This window comes from Saccostrea echinata, unplaced genomic scaffold (assembly GCF_033153115.1).
Source record: "Saccostrea echinata isolate AGI-Se365-2 ecotype Australia unplaced genomic scaffold, CSIRO_AGI_Sech_v1 ptg000054l, whole genome shotgun sequence".
Classification (NCBI taxonomy): domain Eukaryota; kingdom Metazoa; phylum Mollusca; class Bivalvia; order Ostreida; family Ostreidae; genus Saccostrea; species Saccostrea echinata.
In genome coordinates, this window is record NW_026889803.1 from 25,386,715 (window position 1) to 25,409,536 (window position 22,822).

Consider the following 22,822-nt stretch of genomic DNA (forward strand, 5'->3'; position numbering starts at 1 on the left):
CATTTAACTAGTGGGTATTGTTTTTTTTACAAAAAAAACACATGTCTCCCCTTCTTTATCAACATTAATGAGTGCAAATATATGATCAGGGTCAAAAATAATAATGCAGTGCATCTCAACTCAAATTCTGTGTACAAAATTTCAAGTCTTCATGTCAAACGGATCTCAAGTAATGGTCTGGTCATGTTTTTCTTAATTTGACCTTGAAGAAAGTGGTCAAGGTCAAATATTTTGATGCAGTGCATTTAGTCTCAATGTTGTCTTTCCTTGTTCCAAGTTTGAAATCCTAATGTCAAAAAGTTCTCAAGTTATGACCTAGACTATATTTTCATGTAAACGATTGACCTTGACTTTATTAATAGGTCAAGGTGAAAAAAATGTTGCCCTTCACCCTTCCTCTATACCACCTCTCCATGTTCCAAGTTTGAAGTCTTAATGTCAGGGTTCTCAAGTAATGGTCTATTCATGTTTTCTCTATTTGACCTTTAACAAAGGGGTCAAGGTCAAAATTTTGAAGCGTTGCATCTTGTAACAATGTCTTCTTTCTATGTTACAAGTTTGAAGTCCTAATATCAAAGGGTACTCAAGCTATGGCTTGGACTCTATTTTGATGTAAAAGATTGACCTTGACCTTATAATAATTGAATCAAGGTCAAAAATTATGGTGGCATGCATCCCTCCTTCATACCACTTCTGCATGTTCCATGCCTGAAGTCTTTATAACAAAGGATTCTTAAGTAATGGTCTAATCAATTTTTTTCCCTATTTGACCTTGAGGAAGAAAAGAGGTCAAGGTCAAAAAATTTGGTGTGTTGCATATTGTATCAATGTCTTCTTTCTCTGTTACAAGTTTGAAGTCCTAATATCAAAGGGTACTCAAGCTATGGCTTGGACTCTATTTTGATGTAAAAGATTGACCTTGACCTTATAATAATTGAATCAAGATCAAAAATTTTGGTGGCATGCATCCCTCCTTCATATCACTTCTGCATGTTCCATGCCTGAAGTCTTTATAACAAAGGATTCTTAAGTAATGGTCTAATCAAGTTTTTTCCCTATTTGACCTTGAGGAAGAAAAGAGGTCAAGGTCAAAAATTTTGGTATTTTGCATCTTGTATCAATGTCTTCTTTCCTTGTTACAAGTTTGAAGTCCTAATATCAAAGGGTACTCAAGCTATGGCTTGGACTCTATTTTGATGTAAAAGATTGACCTTGACCTTATAATAATTGAATCAAGGTCAAAAATTTTGGTGGCATGCATCCCTCCTTTATACCATCTCTGCATGTTCCAAGTTTGAAGTCTTAATGTCAAAAGGTTCTCAAGTTATGATCAGATCGTGTTTTTTCCCTATTTGACCTTGAAGGCAGAAAGGGGTCAAGGTCAAAATTCTAATGCAGTGTATTTTGTCTCAAGGTCTTCTTCCTATGTTACAAGTTTGAAGTCCTAATATTAAAGGGATCTCAAGTTATGGGCTGAACTCTATTTTGATGTAAAAGATTGACCTTGACCTTATAAATAGGTCAAGATCAAAAATGTTGGTGGCGTGCACTCCTTCTCAATGTCATCTATCTATGTTCCAAGTTTGAAGTCTTAATGTCAAAGGGTATTAAAGTTACGGCCTGGACAAAATTTGGAAGAAGAAGAAGAAGAAGAAGAAGAAAATCGACAAAAACAATATGATGTCTCCCCTGGAAGGGGAGACATAATTCTGGAATAGCCATAGGATAATCAAAACAATCAAAGTTTACCATGCCAAGTCTTCTCTGTGATTTCTGCGCAATACTTTCTGACTGTCAAAATATTCTTCAACAGTATATTGCTGTAGTCCAAACCATATGCAGAAAGCATAAATTCATCCCTCAGTACTTCTTGTATCTGCTTTATTAACTGAGATGCCTTTAATTTTGGTCCCCCTGTCAATGAAGTCATTGTGTATATAAATTATTATTTGGATACAAAGTCTGAAACAATGCAATCTAATTTCATATGACTAGAGTACAAACAAGAGGTCAATGGCCCACAACCCTCACCCAAGATACTTTGGCCCTGGTTTTTTTCATCAGACTTTTCCCCTGTAATACTTTGATTCCCTATTGTGGCCCCATCCTACCTCAGGGGCCATGAATTGTACAATTTAGAATCTACACAACCTCAGGAAGATTCAACATAAGTTTCAGCTTTTCTGGCCCAGTGGTTTTTGAGATTTTCAAAAATTTTATTATAATATCAATATGTCTTTTCATGAAGAGGGATTTTACTCGTGGCATACCCTCACACTGCCTATATTTAAAGAAAATAATTTAAATAGCAATGACTACAGGAACAAGAGGCCCAGGGGCCACATCGCTCACCTGAGCACTGTGGCTAGGAATAGAAGAAAAATCAGTTTAGTATTGAAAAGCTTAAATGCATAAGTGGTCCCAACCTACCCCTAAAAGGGAGTGGGGAGTATGATTTGAACAAAATTAAATCTACACTAACTAAGGATGCTTACATGATTTTTTGACTAACTGTGACTTTTTTCTCTACAAGTTTGAACTTTCATTGTGGCCCCACCCTACCCCTGGGGGTCTTGATTTGAACAAACTTGAACCCACATCACCTGAGGATACTTCCATATAAATATTACCAATCATAGCTTTGCTGTTCTTGAGAAGAAGATTTTTGAAGATTTTTCCTATATACTCCTATGTTAAACTTTAATCTTCCATTGTGGCCCCACCCTACCCCCAGGGGTCATGATTTGAACAAACTTGAACCCACATCACCTAAGGATGCTTCCATATAAATATGACCAATCATAGCTTTGCTGTTCTTGAGAAGATTTTTGAAGATTTTTCCTTTATACACCTATGTTAAGCTTTGATCGTCCATTGTGGCCCCACCCTACCCCCGGGGGTCATGATTTGAACAAACTTGAATCTACACCACCTGAGGATGCTTCCATATAAATATGACCAATCACAGCTTTGCTGTTCTTGAGAAGAAGATTTTTGAAGATTTTTCCTATATATTCCTATGTAAAACTTTGATCGTCCATTGTGGCCCCACCCTACCCCCCTGGGCCATGATTTGAACAAACTTGAATCCACACTACCTGACAATAATTCCACATGAGTTTCATCTTTCCTGGCCCATTGGTTCTTGAGAAGAAGATTTTTCAATAATGCCATTAATTTTTTGTCATTTCGTAATTATCTTCCCTTGGAGGAGGGTGTGGCCCTTCATTTGAACAAACTTGAATTCCCTTCACCCAAGGATACTTTGTGCAAAGTTTGATTGAAATTGGCCCAGTAGTTCTGGAGAAGAAGATGAAAAGGTGAAAAGTTTACGACAACAACAACGACGACGCCAACGACGACAGACAACGGACAAATTTCAATCAGAAAAGCTCACTTGAGCCTTCAGCTCAGGTGAGCTTAAAAAAATGAAAAATTTGACAACATTCAAAATTCAGATAAAAAGAAGTTGAAGAAAATAGTACTAGATAATTCATGATTCATGGGTTCATGATTTGAACAAACTTGAATCTACACTACCTGAGGATGCTTCCATATCAATATGACTTAACATGGCTTTGTTGTTCTTGAGATTGAATAAGATTTTTAAAGATATTTCCTATATATGTTCTTTTGTAAAACCTTGATCCCCCATTATGGCCCCACCCTACTACTGGAGGATGCCTTGAACAAACTTAAATCTACAATACTTGGGGATGCTTCCATATCAATATGACAAATCATGGCTTTCCTGTTCTTGAAAAGATTTTTAAAGATTATTCCTATATAAAACTTTTATCCCTCATTGTTGCCCCACCCTTCCCCTAGGGGTCAAGATTTGAACATACTTGAAACTACACTACTTGAGGATGATTCCATATCAATATGACTAATTGTGGCTTTGTTGTTCTTAGAAGAAGATTTTTAAAGATTTTCCCTATATATTCTTATATAAAAGTTTGATCCCCCATTGTGGCCCCACCCTACCCCCAGGGGTAATGATCTAAACAAACTTGAATCTACACTACCTGAAGATGATTCCATATCAATATTACTAATTTTGGCTTTGTTGTTCTTGAGAAGAAGATTTTTAAAGAAACTTCCTATATATTCCTATGTAAAACTTTGATCCCCCATTGTGGCCCCACCCTACCCCTGGGGGTCATGATTTGAACAAATTTGAATCTACACTACTTGAGGATGATTCCATATCAATATGACTAATTGTGGCTTTGTTGTTCTTGAGAAGAAGATTTTTAAAGATTTTCCCTATATATTCCTATGTAAAACTTTGATCCCCCATTGTGGCCCCACCCTACCCCCCGGGGGTCATGATTTGAACAAACTTGAATCTACACTATGTAATGAAGGTTTCACATAATTTTAAACTTTTCTGGCTCAATGGTTCTTGAGAAGAAGATTTTTAAAAGATGACACCAAATTTTCACCAATTCTTAATTATCTCCCCTTGGAAGAGGGCATGGCCCTTCATTTGAACAAACTTGAACCCCCTTCACCCAAGGATGCTTTGTGGCAAGTTTGGTTGAAATTGGCCCAGTGGTTCTGGAGAAGAAGTCAAAAATGTGAAAAGTTTACAGACGGACAGACAGACGGACTACAGACAAAATGTGATCAGAAAAGCTCACTTGAGCTTTCAGCTCAGTGAGCTAAAAACCATGTTAGATAATTGTTCCTCATTCTATCTCAAATCACCCAAACAGAAACTTGAATATATACTTAGCCCAACAATTGAAGTTTACCGGCTGTTTTCACTTTTATAAAACAATCATTAGAATTAAGAAATAAAAGGTCCACATCGGTGTAACATATAAGGAGTAAATTACTTAAATTGCGCCCATTGTATAAATACATTCATTGTTCTTTGTTTTTTTTCTTATTATGAATTGTATTGCTTGACCCATATGGAAGATAAAGAATTTAATTTTAAAGGTTTTCCTGGGGGGGGGGGGGAGCATGATTTGAACAATTTAGAATCTACACTACCTCAAGAAGACTCCACATAAGTTTCAGCTTTTCTGTCCCAGTGGTTCTTGAGATTTTTTTCGAGACCCCACCCTATTTTTGTCTATTCTTGATTATCTCCCCTTGGAAGGGGACTTGGCCCTTCATTTTAATAATTTAAACTTCACTTCTCCAAAGAAAGCTTTGTACAAACTTTGGTTAAAATTGACCAAGTGGATCTTGAGAAGAAATTGAAAATGTGAAAAGTTTACAGACGGATGATGGACAACAGTTGATCAGAAAAGCTCACTTGAGCTTTCAGCTCAGGTGAGCTAAAAAGTTCAAAATTGATGTCCTACTTACTTTTTTCTGCCTGTTTTACTACAAACTTGAAGAACCCCCCTATCTCTTGCTTCCTTTTCTCCTTGTTGGCCTTGGCTGTTGCTGACTGTGGTTCTTTCCCTTTCTGCAATAACTGGGTTTCCATGTTAACATAATGATAAGCCTCCTAAAAAAGCAAACAATTTGTGTGAAAGTAACTTTAGTATATAGCACATGCACAAGGCTAATGTGAATAAATGTATTTGTTTATTCTCTAAAAATAAATACAGTGCTCATGTTCATGTGCAAACTTGTGCAAAATAATTGTGATAATAGAATATTATTTTACCTCATTTAGGGGGTTGGGGTTGGAAGATGTACTCATTTGAGCAAAGTAAGAATTTTCTGTACTAGGTTAAAGTTTTATTTTTTCCAACTGTGCATTGAACATTTTATACAAGAAACAAATGTGCAAGGTTAGAAGCTCTCACTCTGTAGAATCTGCTACGCATGAAACTGAAATCTCAACAATTCTGGCAAGCATATTCAATTCTTTCATATAAGTATGGGGTAAACTGATTGCAAGTCAAACATGACCCCAGGTCGACACATTTTCAACATCTCCTACACCTGTTGATAACCAATAAATGGTAGCCAACTCTTGGTTATCTGTCTTCTTTTTTACTTATCTCTATATTTTTGCCTCAACAATCTTCCCCAAAATGAAAATAAAATAGAAATTAGACCATGCAAATTGTCTCTGAATTGATTTATGAATCAAAATCAATTAATAAAAAGGAAAGACATGATCAATTAAAAATCTCTGCACTTCTATGTCAGTTAACACCATAAAAAGTATGTACAGGTAAACTTGGCGGGACTGTGGAAAAACTTTGAGATATCCGAGTGTTCAAGATATCGAAGTTGATGAATTTGGTACCAATTTTGCAATGTTTCATGTTCTATTAACAGGAAATTAATAACCCCCCCCCCCCCCCCGTGCACAATTTAAGCAGTAAATATTTCAGTTCGTACTTAGTAATTATCTCTTTAAAAACATTTGCATATACACTTATAATGCATATATTATTTTATTTAATACTGCAACACTTTTATTTTACAAATTTCGATTGCTCTCATAGCGATAATCAGGATTTCTGATACACGGATATGTGTTACTCTTTGTACATGAGAAACCGATCACTGTAATAAGGATTAAGACGGAAACAGGAATTATCGTTCTACAATAATTTATTGAAATTGCCAATAACCATAAACAAAAGCACTACAATTTATAATATTTATCAACAGATAAAAGTGTGTTTATTATTCTGTACCTTTTTCGACTTCTGTAATAGCCTGAAACTTTGTTTCGATTTTATGAACTTTAAGTCTTCTTTTTACACCACGGTCAGATAATCGAACTATCCCCCCCCAACCCCCAACCCCCCCCCCCGGCGTTGGCTAGCAGGTCCTTCATTAGATTGCTTATCAGACATGATGTGTACTGAAGATTTGGATTTTTGGTACTGACATTTATACTCAAAATAATCATGATAATGTCTTTAATTGTTTAATTTCTTGAATTTAATATCACTTTGATGTGTTCAGTGCTTACTTTGATATGTAATAATGTGTATAAGCGTGTATTTCCGATAGATTTAAATTCCTATTACAGTAATCATCCCCAAGCCGCTGTTTCATTATCGTGTCATCCTATGTCCGAGTGTACAGCTTCTTAACACCTCCAAATCACCTGGCCTGCGTAATTAAATTTAACTACCAAAAACAACAGCTTGGGGCTAAAAAGGTGTGATTATCAGCAATGGTCCCATGAAGCTTGTGCTGTGAATTCAGTGGAGCAAGAAATTAATTGGACTTCGAGATAACGCATGTGTTTATAGCACTTGGGACCGTAAATCTACTTCGAGATAAGCGAGGAATTTGAGATTTCCGTGTTCGAGATAGCGGGGGTTTTTAAAATCATAAATATAGTAAAAACGGCCTTGACCGTTGACTCACTTCGAGATATCCGTGGCATTCGACATATCGGTGTTCGAGATACCGAAGTTTACCTGTACTAATCAACAATTATGTTTGGGTTAATGTATGAGTAGCGCTCATTCCTTAAAAGTAATGGAGCCGAGGCCCCAGAGGGGCCAAGGCCCATTACTTTTAAGGATTAAAGTGCTATGACTATATTAACCCGCTTAAAATCCACCCTTTTTAATGCTTGTAATAATTGTTTGTTAATATATAATAAAGAATACTTATAAGATACACTGTAAATATATATTTAATGTATTAGTACAGACTGTAGTATGTAATTTATATATAGAGAGAGAGAAAGACAAAATGTAACTGAATTAAGTTATTTAAATCCCCTGTCTTTCAACAGCCTCAATAGCACTGTGAGATGAGTACCTGACTACGAAGGTGAGGGTACCTGGTTCGATTGTCAGCAGTAGTACATTTGTTTTCCTTATATGAATAAACTTATTAAAATTTTTCAAGTTCTTTCCCCGGTAGAGGCATGGAAAGAATATGAACATAACAAAATCTGTTTTCAATGAAATTTGCTCCTCTCCACTCCTGAAACAAGAGGTCCATGGGCCACTACGCTCACCTGAGTAACTTTGGCCTTGTTGTTTTTCACCTGATTTCCCCCCCCCCCCCCTTGTAGTACTTATTGTGGCCACACCCTAACCCCGGAGGTCATGATTTGAACAATTTAGAGTCTACACTACACGAGCATGCTTCCACTTAAGTTTCAGCTTTTCTGGCAAAGTGGTTCTTGAGAAGAAGATTTTTAAAATTTTTTACTACATATTTCAATGTAAAACTTGGATTCCCTATTGTGGCCCTGCCCTACCCCAAGGGGTCATGATTTTAACAATTTAGAATCCACACTACCCCAGGATGCTTCCACTTAAGTTTCAGCTTTTCCAGCCCAGTGGTTCTTGAGAAAAAGATTTTTAAAGATTTTTTCTACATATTTCAACGTAAAAACTTGGATTCTCTATTTTGGCCCCGCCCTACCCCCGGGGGTCAACATTTGAACAATTTAGAATCTACACTACCCCAGCATGCTTCCACATAAGTTTCAGCTTTTCTGGCCCAGTGGCTCTTGAGAAGAAGATTTTTTAATGACCCTACCCTATTTTTGTCTTTTCTTGATTATCTTCCCTTGGAAGGGGGCTTGGCCCTTCATTTTAATAATTTAAACTCCCCTTTGCCCAAGAATGCTTTGTACCAAGTTTGGCTAAAATTGGCCCAGTGGTTCTTGAGAAGAAGTTGAAAATGTGAAAAGTTTACAGACGGACAGACGGACGGACGACGGACAATGGTTGATCAGAAAAGCTCACTTGAGCTTTCAGCTCAGGTGAGCTAAAAAAAATGGAACGCTCAAACAAAAGAGTGACATCAGAGGTGGATTTTAAGTACTCATAATTGGTGTTACTCAGAATAAATGGTAATCAACTTCTTATCTAGCAGTTCCACTTGTGGTCCAATGTGTTCAACGTGCGATCTGTTTAACATCTCAGGCTTTTCAACAATTGTTTCATTCACAGTTAACAATCGCTAAAATGACTCTTCAGGTAAACATCTAAGATTCATCCTAGTATGCATAAAGCACCTGTGGTCAACATCGTTGATGAATATAAATAGGCCTTTGACTTGCAATTAGTTTACCCTATAGACAGAAAACATCACTCTTATAGCAGACAAGGAGGTGATATAGATACATTACCCTAATGATGCCATCCCATGTGAGAATGTTCCTGTCTCCCATTCTCTGTTGTGAATTTATATCCAAACTGCTTACCACAGACTTTTTATTAAGCAAATTTTTCAGCTTCTCTACACTCCTCTACAACAAAGAACAATATTTGAGTTTCTGTACTTTTTCTTGACTATCAAACATTATTCCAAATTCTTCAAAAAATCAAATTGATTCCATGTCATTTTTTTCTTAATAAAATGAGTTAACCAAAATGTCTTTATGAGGTAAGTGTGGTGGATTCAGGAATGATGACCTGAAACCCGATAAGGTGAACTAACCTGAAAAAAATCAATGGCCTAGCTAAAGTATTGTGTCATTAGCAATCTTCCAAATTTAATTTTCATCATGTTCTCTTTAACTTTCGCACGAGTTCATCGGCACTGTGACTTATAACCATTGCATCAATGTTGACTATTTTAATACATGTACTATATACTGTATAGGGGGAAAATAACTCACGTTGTTAATATATTCGCTATATTCACGGTGTTAATAAATCCCTGAATTCAAGAAACAGTGAATAAGTTTTCAATAACCTCCATGTTATTTTTGGAAATTTGAGAATAGACTACAATAGGTATATATTCGTGTAGTACATGGTCATTTCAGTAATTAAGAGTCGTACTCATCATTCAATTATTTTAATTATCACGCTTCAATTTAGATCAGCAGATAATAACCTGTATTTGTAAAAAAGCTATTTTAATAGCCAACGCTACATATTTCATCAATCAAAACACGTGGGTCATGGGTTTTGATTGCGTAACTATGTTACCACGTGTATTTGTTACCTGCATTATCATGTTTTTATCGACATTTTGTTTTAAAAATTCATTCAAATAACTATCGATCTTGCTGAAGATGTGGAAGGATATTATTTCGTCGACCTACATTAACACTTTTCAAGATTACCGTTCAGTGGTTTTTTGCCGCGATGTATTATCCCTTCGGAAAGAAGATCTTGGGGTGTACATGCACTCATCGTAATAGCTTATAGGAAAGTCATTCGACGTTTATAGTTGAGGACTTTTAATAACTGCACTTGTTTTAATTAGTTGTCAATTAATTATTAAATCTAAGTATTTTATAAAAACCTACCCTGTTGTACGTGAAGCGAATACATAATGCTGATTAATGTCGTTCTAGCTATGCCATAGATTAAACAGATATAGACAAGGGAGGTAACTTTTATTATATACCGATTCTGCGAATTCAACAAACAGCGATCGTGTCAAAGGAGAGAAAAACGTGAAAATTACAACCTGCAAAATTAATCCCCTATACAGTAGTTATAGCATCTCCACATGACCGTCACTTGTCACAATTTAGAAGCAACAGTTATTTTCGGCTGCTGTGAATTTCTAATATAAACAAATGGCATACTAAGCATAAAGAATTGAGAATAAAAGAAACAGATATAAAACTACAGAAAATTATTGTAATTTCATTTCTATGCTTTATTTCTCTGAACAGGGATTTTTTTAGGGTCTCTCCAGGGCCGAAATTTGGCCCCATTCCCAATGCTGAAAAGTGCATGTTTTTCCCAAAATCATACCTAAAAATTCCCAATATGAAAAAAATATTAAGTTGTAAATTATTAAAATAAAATAATGACAAAAAGGTGTTTATGTTCTCTATGTGCGATGTACGAGCCATCCGAGGACTTCAGAGAAGTTATTCGGAATACTACGGATGTTTGCATGCATACTTTTTAAAGTGGGATCGATGTTTAAAAATTAAAGTAGGGATCGTTATCTAAAAAATAAATGCATCATGTCAGTCTCTCCAGTTTGCCTAGGACGGTAATTTTTTTAGGCTGGGTTGAATCGCTCTTATTCTTATAAATTGGTCAAACAATACCGATAAACCACTCATCTGGAACAAACCCACTATCAAATGTTATTTTAAAGAACTTCTTACATAAAGATAAAAAAGATGACAACGTATAAATATGTTCATTTACAATGTTATCATACCCTGCGGCTTTGCGATTTTTAAGCTTCTGAACTTCAACAGCCGCTATTATTTCATATCACTAAAGCTGGTTTAAGCCAGCTTCATACTATAAAAAATTAGAAAAATGATTAAATATTTGACTTTTGCTTGTTTTTTACTATTTATTTGTATGAAGATATTTTTCCTAATTTCAACCAAATATCGCTATTTTTCCCAATCTTGACGGCCCCGGCCCCTGGAATCAAAGGGTAAAAAAAATCCCTGCTGAAGCATCATGTTACTAAGGCAGCCATTTTGAATTTAGACTATCACTAATGGCACATCACTAGTGTTTCAGAACTGGTTGGAAAACACTATCTATTATCGAATCGAATTGGAAACACCATTTTGATTCGTAATTTAAAACTAGAAATCTGACCAGTCAGCAAGGGCCCAGCCGAGGGGTAGAAATATAAGGGTGCAGATTAGGGAATGAGAATTTTACTTGATTACAAAAATGTAAAAATATATGAAGAATAAGCAACAGCAACTGCTGAATATCCAACAACCTGTAAATAGTATCCTTGTATTTACATAAGGCAGTAAAAAAAATCATATCTATAATCACCAAACTTAATTGGTCAACCCTAAAAAAAACAGATGGATGGACAGACGGACAGACAGAGTGATTACTATTGGGTACCCGCAAATCCTTGCGGGGCCCTAATAATAGGATATTTCTTACGTTTCTTTCTATTTACATAGTTAAAGGCCCTGTATTGTTTATAGTTATCGTCACAAGTGCCTAAAAAATTGATAAGTACACATGTAAGCCTATATATTTAAGTTTTAATGAATCTGCTGATATTTTACTATAATTAAAGAAAGAATTACACTTGCTTAAATTTCAGTTCAATAGAAAGGAATTTTAGTTGTATATTATTATTAATTTGATAACTGAGTAAACCGTGTGTTTTATTTGTTATGACATTTATCATGATTATATAAAACTACTAATAAGATTATAAATCTGTTTAAAATTTCAATTTCTAAAAGATGATATATTTTGAATCTTGATTTTTTTTATATATATTTATTGCTTCTGTGCCACCAATGCTGAGATTTTTCTCAAATCTGAGATTTCTCAGAAAATTTGGGTTTTTCTCAACGAACTTTGCCCCTAAATAATTTTTTTTCTCAAACTCAGATTTGTCGTTTGAGTTTTTTTGCTCATATTCTAAAGAAGAAGTTGAAAATGTAAAAATTTACAGACAGACAGACAGACAGACAGAAGGACGGATGGACTACAGACAAAATGTGATCAGGCCAATCAAATAAATATGTTTGTTTACTGTTACATGCTGAAATGAAATAGGGTCGGAAGGTAGGATTTTCTATTTATTTTATTGAATTTTTTTTTATACACAAATTCACATAATTTGGTTGAAATACACAACAGGTTTACCATTGTTTTGTGTGGTGCTTTTTGTGTCTAGTATTTTCAATTTTGATTTCAAACCCTTGACCAATAAGTTGCAGGTAGAAGTTGAAATGACCGGCAAGTGACTTCCGGATTTTTACAACGAAAAAAAAAATTAGGTCGGCGATTCAATATAGGGTCAGTCCGGTAACCGTAAAGAAACATATTTTTGTATTACGCCTCAGAAAAGCTCACTTGAGCTTTCAGCTCAGGTGAGCTAACCAAGAGGCCCATGGGCCACATTGCTCACCTGAGTATTGTGGCTAAGAAAAAAGCAAAAATCAGTTCAGTATTGAAAAGCTTAAATGCATAAGAGGTCCCGACATACTCCTAAAAGGGGGGGGGGGGGTTTATGATTTGAACAAAATTGAATCTACAAACTAAGTAATGCTTACAAATTTCTTTGACTAATTGTGGCTTTCTTTCCTACAAGTTTGAACTTTCATATGTGTATGTGTACTCCCATTGGTCATGATTTGAACAAACTTGAATCTACACTATCTGAAGATGCTTCCATATAATTATGACTAATCATAGCTTTGGTGTTCTTGAGAAGAAGATTTTTAAAGATTTTTCCTATATACATGTACACCTATGTAAAACTTTGATCGTCCATTGTGGCCCCACCCTACCCCCAGGGGTCATAATTTGTACAAACTTGAATCTACACTATCTGAGGATGCTTCCATATAAATATACCAATCATGGCTTTGTTGTTCTTGAGAAGATTTTTAAAGATTTTTCCTATATATTTCTATGTAAAACTTTGATCATCCATTGTGGCCCCACCCTACCCCCGGCGGTCATGATTTGAACAAATTTGAAGCTATACTACCCGAGGATGTTTCCATATAAATATGAATAATCATAGCTTTGCTGTTCTTGAGAAGAAGATTTTTAAAGATTTTTCCTATACACTCCTATGCAAAATTTTGATCGTCCATTGTGGCCCCCCTACCCCCCCTCCCCCGAAGGGGTCATGATTTGAACAAACTTGAATCTACATCACCTGAGGATGCTTTCACATAAATATGACCAATCATTGCTTTGCTGTTCTTGAAAAGATTTTTAAAGATTTTTCCTATACATTCCTATGTAAAACTTTGATCATCCATTCTGACCCCACCCTACCCCCGGGGGGTCATGATATGAACAAACTTGAATGTACACTACCTAACAATGATTCTACATGAAATTCATCTTTCCTGGAACATTGGTTCTTGAGAAGAAGATTTTGAAAAGATGCCATTAATTTTTCACTATTTTGTATTATATCTCCCCTTTGAAGAGGGCATGGCCCTTTATTTGAAAAAAAAAAAACTTGAATCGCCCTACCCATGGATACTCTGTGCCAAGTTTGGTTGAAATTGGGGCAGTGGTTCTGGAGAAGATGAAATTTTGAAAAGTTAACGACGACGACAACAACAACAACAACAATGATGACAGACAACAGACAAATTTCAATCAGAAAAGCTCACTTGAGCCTTCGGCTCAGGTGAGCTTAATTTAAGTGATATTTGATATATCAAGTAACATAAAATTATACACGTAACAGGTGTTACTTTCCCATTTACAGTAACTAACCTTTTCTGAAAATAATGTACTTAGTAAGGAGAGAGATACTATACATCAACATGCTGTATGAAACTGAAAGTACATTTTAAATTTCTTATTGACATTTTTGCTTGGGCAAACTGAAACCCATTCAGGCCACCTAAGATCAGTACCTAGCTTGCCTGAATGACGAGACAATATTCTGACGAGTTTCGAACACTGAAACAGTGAAAACATTCACAAAATACTCTCAGATTTTTGCTGAGAAATAAATCAGCATTAGGTTGAAAATCAGGGAGTAAACAGGTTTTTTTTCCTTTATTTCAAAGTAAGGATCAGAGATCAATTGTAACAGGCAAAGTGTTGATGTTTATGAACAAAATCTCTGTGGACCTTACGACAATTGTTTTTTTAATTTTTGATTCCTAAGCGGCATTTCTATTAATTGAAGCGATAAATATGGCTGGTAGCCAGTTCTTAGGGAAAACACTGAGAAAATACACTTTCTGCTAAAAATTAATCTGGAGCTCTGATTCGTGGAACTGATTACACCCTAGTAGTTATAACAAGCATTCTGAGAGTATTGCATTAGCAATACTAGTCCCCTACCAGCAAGTGTAATCTGATTCCCGTTAATAAAATATTAAAAAATGCTACAATTCCGACAAAAATCAATGAAGCGAAACAAAATGCAAACTTGATCTATACCTCATCAAAGTAAAGTCACATACCAAAAATCAGCTCAATATCTGCAAGCGTTTAGAAAAAAATTGCGGAAAACCCAGAAAAATTGAAAAGGTCGCAATTCCGTCAAAAATCATTGAAGCGGAATGAAATGCAAATATGATCTGTAACTCATCAAGATACACTCACATACCAAAAATAAGCTCGATATCTGCAAGCGTTTAGAAAAAACTGCAGAAAACCAAGTGCAACAGACTGATAGACAGACAGTGGGCCAAAAAGACAAACAGACAGACAGACAGACTCAAAGGAAACCTATAGTCCCCTCCGGTTTCACCGGTAGGGGACTAATAATCTGTCACCGGGTTCACTGGTGTGTGAAAGTCAGTCAATATATCAGGTCTCAATAGCTTAGATCGCTGGCACGGTACATCAGACGCCCTGGGTTCGAGTGCCAGTTGCAACTTGATTTTTCACCACCTGAGACATTTGGCTCCCAATGTAAAAATATGACGGGTGATCAAAAAGTTCGCGAACCATCTCTATATTTACAAAACCACAATTCAGATCAAAATGAAATTTGATACACATATAGTCATAAACATGTTCTATAAATAGCAGATATTACATAATGTTTGCTCCATGTTTGTGACGTCACAATGTGAAAATGACATCAATATGTAGATGACTTGCAGGGCTCTCACACCAGTTTTTGGGACTGGGGCCGGGGCCGTGAAAATTGGGAAAATTAACGAACTTTTGAGGAAATTTGGGAAAATCATAACTAGACAATATCCATTAAATTCATTATATATTGAGTTTCTGGTGGGTGTTATCAACTAAATTTCTGTTTTGTTATATAGAGAAATAGAATAACAAGTTTAGGAACTACATATTTTACTAAATGTTCTTTAATACATGTATGTGGGGAAGTGACCAATTGGGAAAATTAAAACATTAAATTGGGAAAAAAAGGTACCTTTTTTGAATTGGGAATGGGGCCTTTAAACGGCCCCAATTATAGAGAATCAAGAGCCCTGACTTGAGACAAAAAATGGTTGACTTATTTGTACTCAAGCTACGAACGGCTTTAAAGTTTAACGTATATCTTGGAAATTCCTTTGCAGTAGCATATAATAATCTGTACAAGGTTTATGAAGACAAAAGACTTAATTCCCAGAAGTTTAATCATTAATTGGAATGATTGTTTTCATGAAGGAAGGGAGATCAGGTTAAAAATGATGTTTGTTCTGGTGCCCAGTGAAAGTAAGCTGGGAAAGAGGTGTGTCTTCTATTGAGCAATTTGTTATGAAAGATCGCCAAGTTACAGTTAAAAAGTAGATGAATATCTGAACAATAATATAACTATTAATTCCCTAAAATATTGTTTACTTTAGACTTTAAACATATCTGACATGATAAAAAGAATGTCCCATACTTTATCAACAAGCATAAACGACGCACCCAAGACAAAGGAGTGGGGTTGTGATGTTTACCATGCTCATTCTGGGGAAAAATATCCTTATCCACCCATCTTATTGCCAAGATTTGGCCATTTGTGACAAATGGACTATTCTTGTTATAAAAAGTAACTTGCATTGTAAGAAGAATAAGACTCAAAAAAATCTTTTAACTTCTATGAACAGAGCGCCACAGAGTATGTCATGTGACCGCCTGGATCACATGATTCGGGCATGGGCAGAACGGTGGCAGACATCCATTAAAATCGGAGAGGACTACTTCAAAATAATAAACACTGAATCCTGATTTTATTTCTTTTAAGGAAGTAATTCACTTAGGCCAAACAAAAAAATATGTGTGGTTCCGGTTACACCTCCAAAAAAATTAGGGTAGGTAGGTAGGGTCTTTTTTTTTTAAAACAAAATGATTTTTCTTAATTTTTCTAAATAATACCTATCACTCCTTTGCAAGTGGCTTTTAGATGTGGTTTGATAATATATACTATTCAATATTGGTAGGGAACACCTACATGCTAGCTTGCTTTGGATTTAATACTATTAAACACTTACACTATGTTTTGCAAGGAGGCTGTCATTGCTGAAACTAAAACTTAAACCGGAACCATTGATAGAAATCTAGGAAAATTCCAGAAAAAATATGAAAATCGCCAAGAAAAAGTTTAGGGTCGGGGGTATAAAATAGGGATGGTCGGGTAACCGGAACCACACATATTTTTTTTTGGCCTTAGTTTGTGAACTTTTTGATCACCCCTTGTACCCACTATTTTCTAGGAACATGTCTTACAGCATTTCCTTAACTCATAGAATTCGAGGAAAAATTTCTACAAAGAGGGGGAATATGTCACCAGGTTCACAGGTGTGTGAAAGTCAGTCAATATATTGTGTCTCAATAGCTCAGTGGTTAAATTGCTGGCACACCAGTGGCCATGGGTTCGAGTGCTAGTTAAGACTTGATTTTTCACCGCCCAGGGATTGACATTATCGGTTGTCCGATTGCCCGGGACAAGTTAATTCTCAGTTCGGGCAAGTGAAATTGTCGACGTAGTTGTCCAATCAGGCAACTGAATTTTTCTCATACAAATGTACATATTTATTTAGTTTACATTAATTTATAAATAAAACAATAAAATGAACACTTGGTTTCCACCACGCACCCGACTGACAATGTTTTTGCATTCGAAATTCCTTGGTAGCATTTCTGGATTATATACCGTTCATTTTAAAAATCAGGTTGGTTATTTTCTTTCGAAGTAAATACGCTCTACGTCTAACAATATTTTGTTAAATTCTTATTAGGAAATTAGATTATTTATTCACAAACAGAATATAAGTACTGTGTAACATGATGTATCTTGATCAAGATAAGATGTATGTTTCATAGCAACTATCTTCCTTTAGTGTTGCTTCACAGTTATCTCTGAAAATGACGAATCACAAAAGGATTCTACCGAAAATAATTTTTAAAAATATGAATTTTATTAAAAGGAAACGGAGGGTTATTACTGCATGGCAGTTAGGGCTGTCACGAGTACCCGAAATAACCGAGAACCGCGGTCCAAGTTGCTCGGTTCGGTTCCAGTTCCATTTTTCCGGATTTCGGTTCAGGTCTGGTTTATATATTAGAGTCTGTTCAATACAAAAAATGGTGTCGAAATCAAAGGAATGATGACGGTAACAGTGATAAATAAACATCACAACTGAAATCTACTTCATTCCATGACAAAACACTTGTCACGGAAGTATTAGATAATTATCAAAACGAGCAGGAATGGTCAGGTTGTGGCTAATAGTAGGCCAAGTCACCGATGTCTAGACGTTCGCATGGTTAAGACTTGTTTTCAGTTTAAATTTAATGTAACAAATAAAGAATTTTCAAGTTAAATTCATGAAATTAAGGTTTAAAATAGATGTAAATACCCGACCCGAAAAACCCGAAACCGAACCGAAAATTTACAGAACCGACCCGACCCGAAAAATTTTGGAACCATGACAGCCCTAATGGCAGTGTGTGTCAACAGGTTAAATTTACAAGTACAGCGGTATACATTTATATACAAATGCAGCATCGCCAAATTGACAGTAGTGTATTTGGTCACATTTTCTCTTACTGTACGGTTTACAGTAATAAATAATTTTCTTCTTAGTTTAAGTTCTTACCTAATTTTTGGCAACCAAGTTTTGCATTTGGACAAGTCAAAGTTTGAGATCACTTGCCCGAAGGGCAAGTGAATCTGAAAGTTAATGTCTATCCCTGCCACCTGTGACATTTGGCGCCCAAAGTACAAATACCCACTATACCTTGGGTTTATTGGAAGTATTTTACCTTGTATACATTTTAACACTGTTTAAGTGTAAAAACAAAAAAAATCTTCATTAACACAGTTCCTTACTTTTCTTTCCGTGACCTTTTCACTTGAGAGCTCGCGACAACACAAGATTACGTCTGACAAACTGTCCATGTCTGGAAACTATGATGGACCTACAATATTACACGGCATGGAAATCCTTAAGAATGTTACATTAGATTCACTTCCTGTACTGTTCTAGACGCATGACATCCAGAATAACTTACCAATTTATAAAAATTACAATGAATAGATTATAAAAAATTGCACCATTCTCTCATATTGTACGCCAATTATTTTCAAACATGAAAGGCTAATAGTGCAACGACTGTCAACTTCGTCTGCCGCGCAAATCACAGATTCTGCAATTTATTGCATTCCGATCTGGGTCATACAGAGCACAATATTTTAGAGCAATATGTTACTAACAATAATTGGAATTTTATGACAGTTTACATTTGATTATAAAAGATTTAAACATATATGTGAAATATTGCGAAATATACATCTGTCTATTATTATTTTTTTTATTATTATTTTTATTATCATCCGATCCCGATCTAAATATATAAATAAATATACTAAAATGAAAGTCCTTGCTGTTCATTTTTTATCGCCCTATGTTCCCTCAAGTGGAATGAATAAATAAATAGATGAATTAATAAATTAACTAATAAATCTTCATGAAAAATGTCCGTTTGTTAGATACTGTTCCGAATGTAATAAATATGTGTATATAATGCTGACAAATCGGCAGAAAGATTTGATCATATACTTTACTTAATAACGATACAACTACATGTGTGCATTCCACTTCAAACCAAAATACTGGTACAGATGTACGATATATAGCATATACATATACACATCACTGTACAACCTAGCCACAGGTACAAAATAGCATATACACATTATTTTCTCCCTCACTATGTTAAGTATATGTGATCAGTTCAATTTACACTTCCCATTCAAAAATATCTGTACAGGCATGACCAGCGTTATATCATAGGCAATTAAGGTCCTACAAAAACCTTCAACTCATATTCTACTTATGACTGAACATCACTCTAATGTTGTGATTAATCCTTCTTTTAACATTTAAAAGAAGCATATGAAATTAAAAATGGTTAGGTATTGAAATATTATTCATACTTAACTATCACATTTTTTTTAAAGAAATTAATAAAAGTTATAACAATTAAAATAAGCCAAATGATATTATATCAAACTCTGGTTTGCCGGGAGCATAAACACGACAGAGGTATCTAAAATGATACATACATCCAGATTTTTTTCTTATTATTTTCATTATAAAGTTCATATACTAGTATTGTAATTAAAGAACAGTAAAGGGTCGTTTAATTTGCTACCTATGTATGAACAAGCATAGGTATGTGATTATATGAAGCCCCAGGTCCTGATACATGTAATAGTGAAAATTCTGAGAATTAATTTTCATGTACAATGTGATGCGGACAAAAAGTTGTATATATACGATGTATACATGTATACGTTGCGCGTTTGTATGGTTAAACTCGAAAATAAATAGACATAGATATATTTCTTTGGCCAATTTATAGGTCGGTACTACCTTGGAAATACGGATATATATTTATTTGCTGTGGTAAAATTTAGAAATTTATTTCAAAATTAAGGATTATCTCCCTCAGGCATAGCTCTGATCCTTCGATGTATTTGGCTCCAGTCTTTGGCACCTTTTTTTTTTTTTTTTTTTTTTTAGCTCTTCCATATGGAATTCCATATACGACAGCCAACTGCTTACTGCCAACTGCTCACTGCTTACTGCCAACTGCTCACTGCCAACTGCCACACATATTTGAATAAATTTTCATATTTATATTGATATTTATGTAAATTTTCATAAATCCAGGCGCGGATCCAGGATTTTTTTTTTACAGGAAGGGCCCACCCCAGTAAAAAAAAAAATCCAACCCAGAAATTTCTTGACCAACCCCCCCCCCCCAAAAAAAAGAATGTAAACTCCTTTCCTAAACGTGAAAAACCTATTTTGGCTGGGAAGGGTTGACATCTTATGCTTCATATCTATGACTTTTCATACTAACTTAACACAGATCCGCGTTTTCTAGGGGGGGGGGGGGGGGTTCCAAGGTCACTTTTAGTTGGTTTAGTATAGGTCTATACATTAAATAACTCTATAAATTCCAGGGGGTGGTCCGGACACCCCTCCCCCAACGACCCCCCTCTAGATCCATGTATGTAAAACAACTTAATTTTTTGGGAAAATAAAAAGATATAAATCTTTAATTTGAAAAAATATTTCACTATAGAAATTAACGGATAATGGAAATTTATTTTCAAAACATCTTCCCCCGCGAAACAACAGATCCTCTTTTCAGTTTTTATTCTTTCCAAAGGTTTTGTTGTCTCACGGGACCGGGGGGGGGGGGGGCACGTGTTTAAAGATTAAACACAGAAAAATAGTCATTTTATTACCAATTTCAAATGAGATCACAAATAAAAAATGTACTTTATCACTTTATCAATTTCATGTTAAATTTTACATAAGTTAAAATATACGGTGAGATTTAAAAGTCATTTAATTATTTTCATTTTCATGAGTATTTGAAAATGGTGATGTTTTCAGCCTGATTTCAATTGATAAAATTTTCTACCCCCTTATGAAAGGAGTTGTAAATAAGAGCAATTAACTTTTTGTCACTGGTTTTTAAAATTAGTTCTTATTACTAATGAACTTTTCTTTGCATTCAAACAAGTCTTTATGTCCAAATTGTCATTTATATTGAATTAAATGGATGGAAAATGTAGGCGGGAATCGAGAGTTAGTGTGCGTAGTTCTTACAATACTAACAAAATTTGGCGGATTTAGGAATTTTTAAACTGTAAAGGCGAGGAAGGAGTAAATCGGAATAAAGGGTGTTTCCTCTTACAAACAAAACATTTAATTTCTGCATTTCGTTGCAGGCAAATAATTTGATAGCTTTTTTTATGCGGGTAAGGGGGGGGGGGGGTCACATACGACAAAAGAACAAACTTTTAAAAGGGTCTTGAGTAACATTTGTTGGTATATGTATTTAAAATAGAAATACAATGTATTACTGAAAGTTATAATAGCAAATAACTTTTGCCTAGTTTATATATATATATATATATATATATATATATATATATATATATATATATATATATATATATATATATATATATATATATATATATATATATATATTACATAAGACACATATAAAAATTCCCACACATAGGTACTTTTCCTAGGGTAAAAAGAAAATCCGAAAGATATTACTCGATATTTTAAACTAGGCAAAAGTTATTTGTTATAATAACTTTCAGTAATATTTCTATTTTAAATACATATACCAACAAATGTTACTCAAGACCCTTTAAAAAATTTGTTCTTTTGTCGTATGTGACCCCTCCCGCCTTTACCCGCGTCAAAAAAAAAGCTACCAAATTATTTGCCTGCAACGAAATGCAGAAATTAAATGTTTTGTTTTTAAGAGGAAACACTCCTTCTTCCGATTTACTCCTTCCTCGCCTTTACAGTTTAAAATTTCCTTAATCCGCCAAATTTAGTTATATTGTAAGAACTATGCACACTAACTCTCGATTCCCGCCTACATTTTCCATCCATTTAATTCAATATAAATGGCAATTTGGACATAAAGACTTGTTTGAATGCAAAGAAAAGTTCATTAGTATTAAGAACTAATCTTAAAAACCAGTGACAATAAGTTAATTGGTCTTATTTACAACTCCTTTCATAAGGGGGTAGAAAATTTTATCAATTGAAATCAGGCTGAAAACATCACCATTTTCAAATACTCATGAAAATGAAAATGGATAAATGACTCTTAAATCTCACCGTATATTTTAACTTATGTAAAATTTAACATATGAGATTGATAAAATGATAAAGTACATTTTTTATTTGTTATCTCATTTGAAATTGGTAATAAAATGACTATTTTCCTGTTTTTAATCTTCAAAAACAGCCCCCCCCCCCCCGTGAGACAACAAAACCTTTGGAATGAATAAAAACTGAAAAAAGGATCTGTTGTTTCGCGGGGGAAGATGTTTTGAAAATAAATTTCCATTTTCCGTTAAATTCTATAGCGAAATATTTTCTCAAACTAAAGATCTATATCTCTTTGTTTTCCCAAATAACTTATGTTTTACATACACGGATCTAGAGGGGGGAGGGGTCGGTGGAGGGGTGGGTGGGTGTCCGGACCACCCCCTGGAATTTGTAGAGTTA

At 34.8% G+C, this 22,822-nt stretch overlaps 1 protein-coding gene across 1 annotated transcript in view; it reads right to left on the reverse strand.

The window, feature by feature from the left end:
• The window catches only part of LOC133205686 (serine-protein kinase ATM-like), a 244,053-nt gene extending 225,373 nt beyond the window's left edge, over positions 1–18,680 (reverse strand). Inside the window, exons 1-4 of the mRNA XM_061341539.1 lie at positions 18,592–18,680; positions 9,035–9,154; positions 5,326–5,470; positions 1,750–1,914 (exon numbers count right to left, since the gene is read on the reverse strand). Of these exons, the coding sequence (XP_061197523.1) occupies positions 1,750–1,914; positions 5,326–5,470; positions 9,035–9,154; positions 18,592–18,660 (499 nt within the window). The 5' untranslated portion in view covers positions 18,661–18,680. The remainder of the gene's footprint in view (positions 1–1,749; positions 1,915–5,325; positions 5,471–9,034; positions 9,155–18,591) is intronic.
• Positions 18,681–22,822: the final 4,142 nt, after the last annotated feature.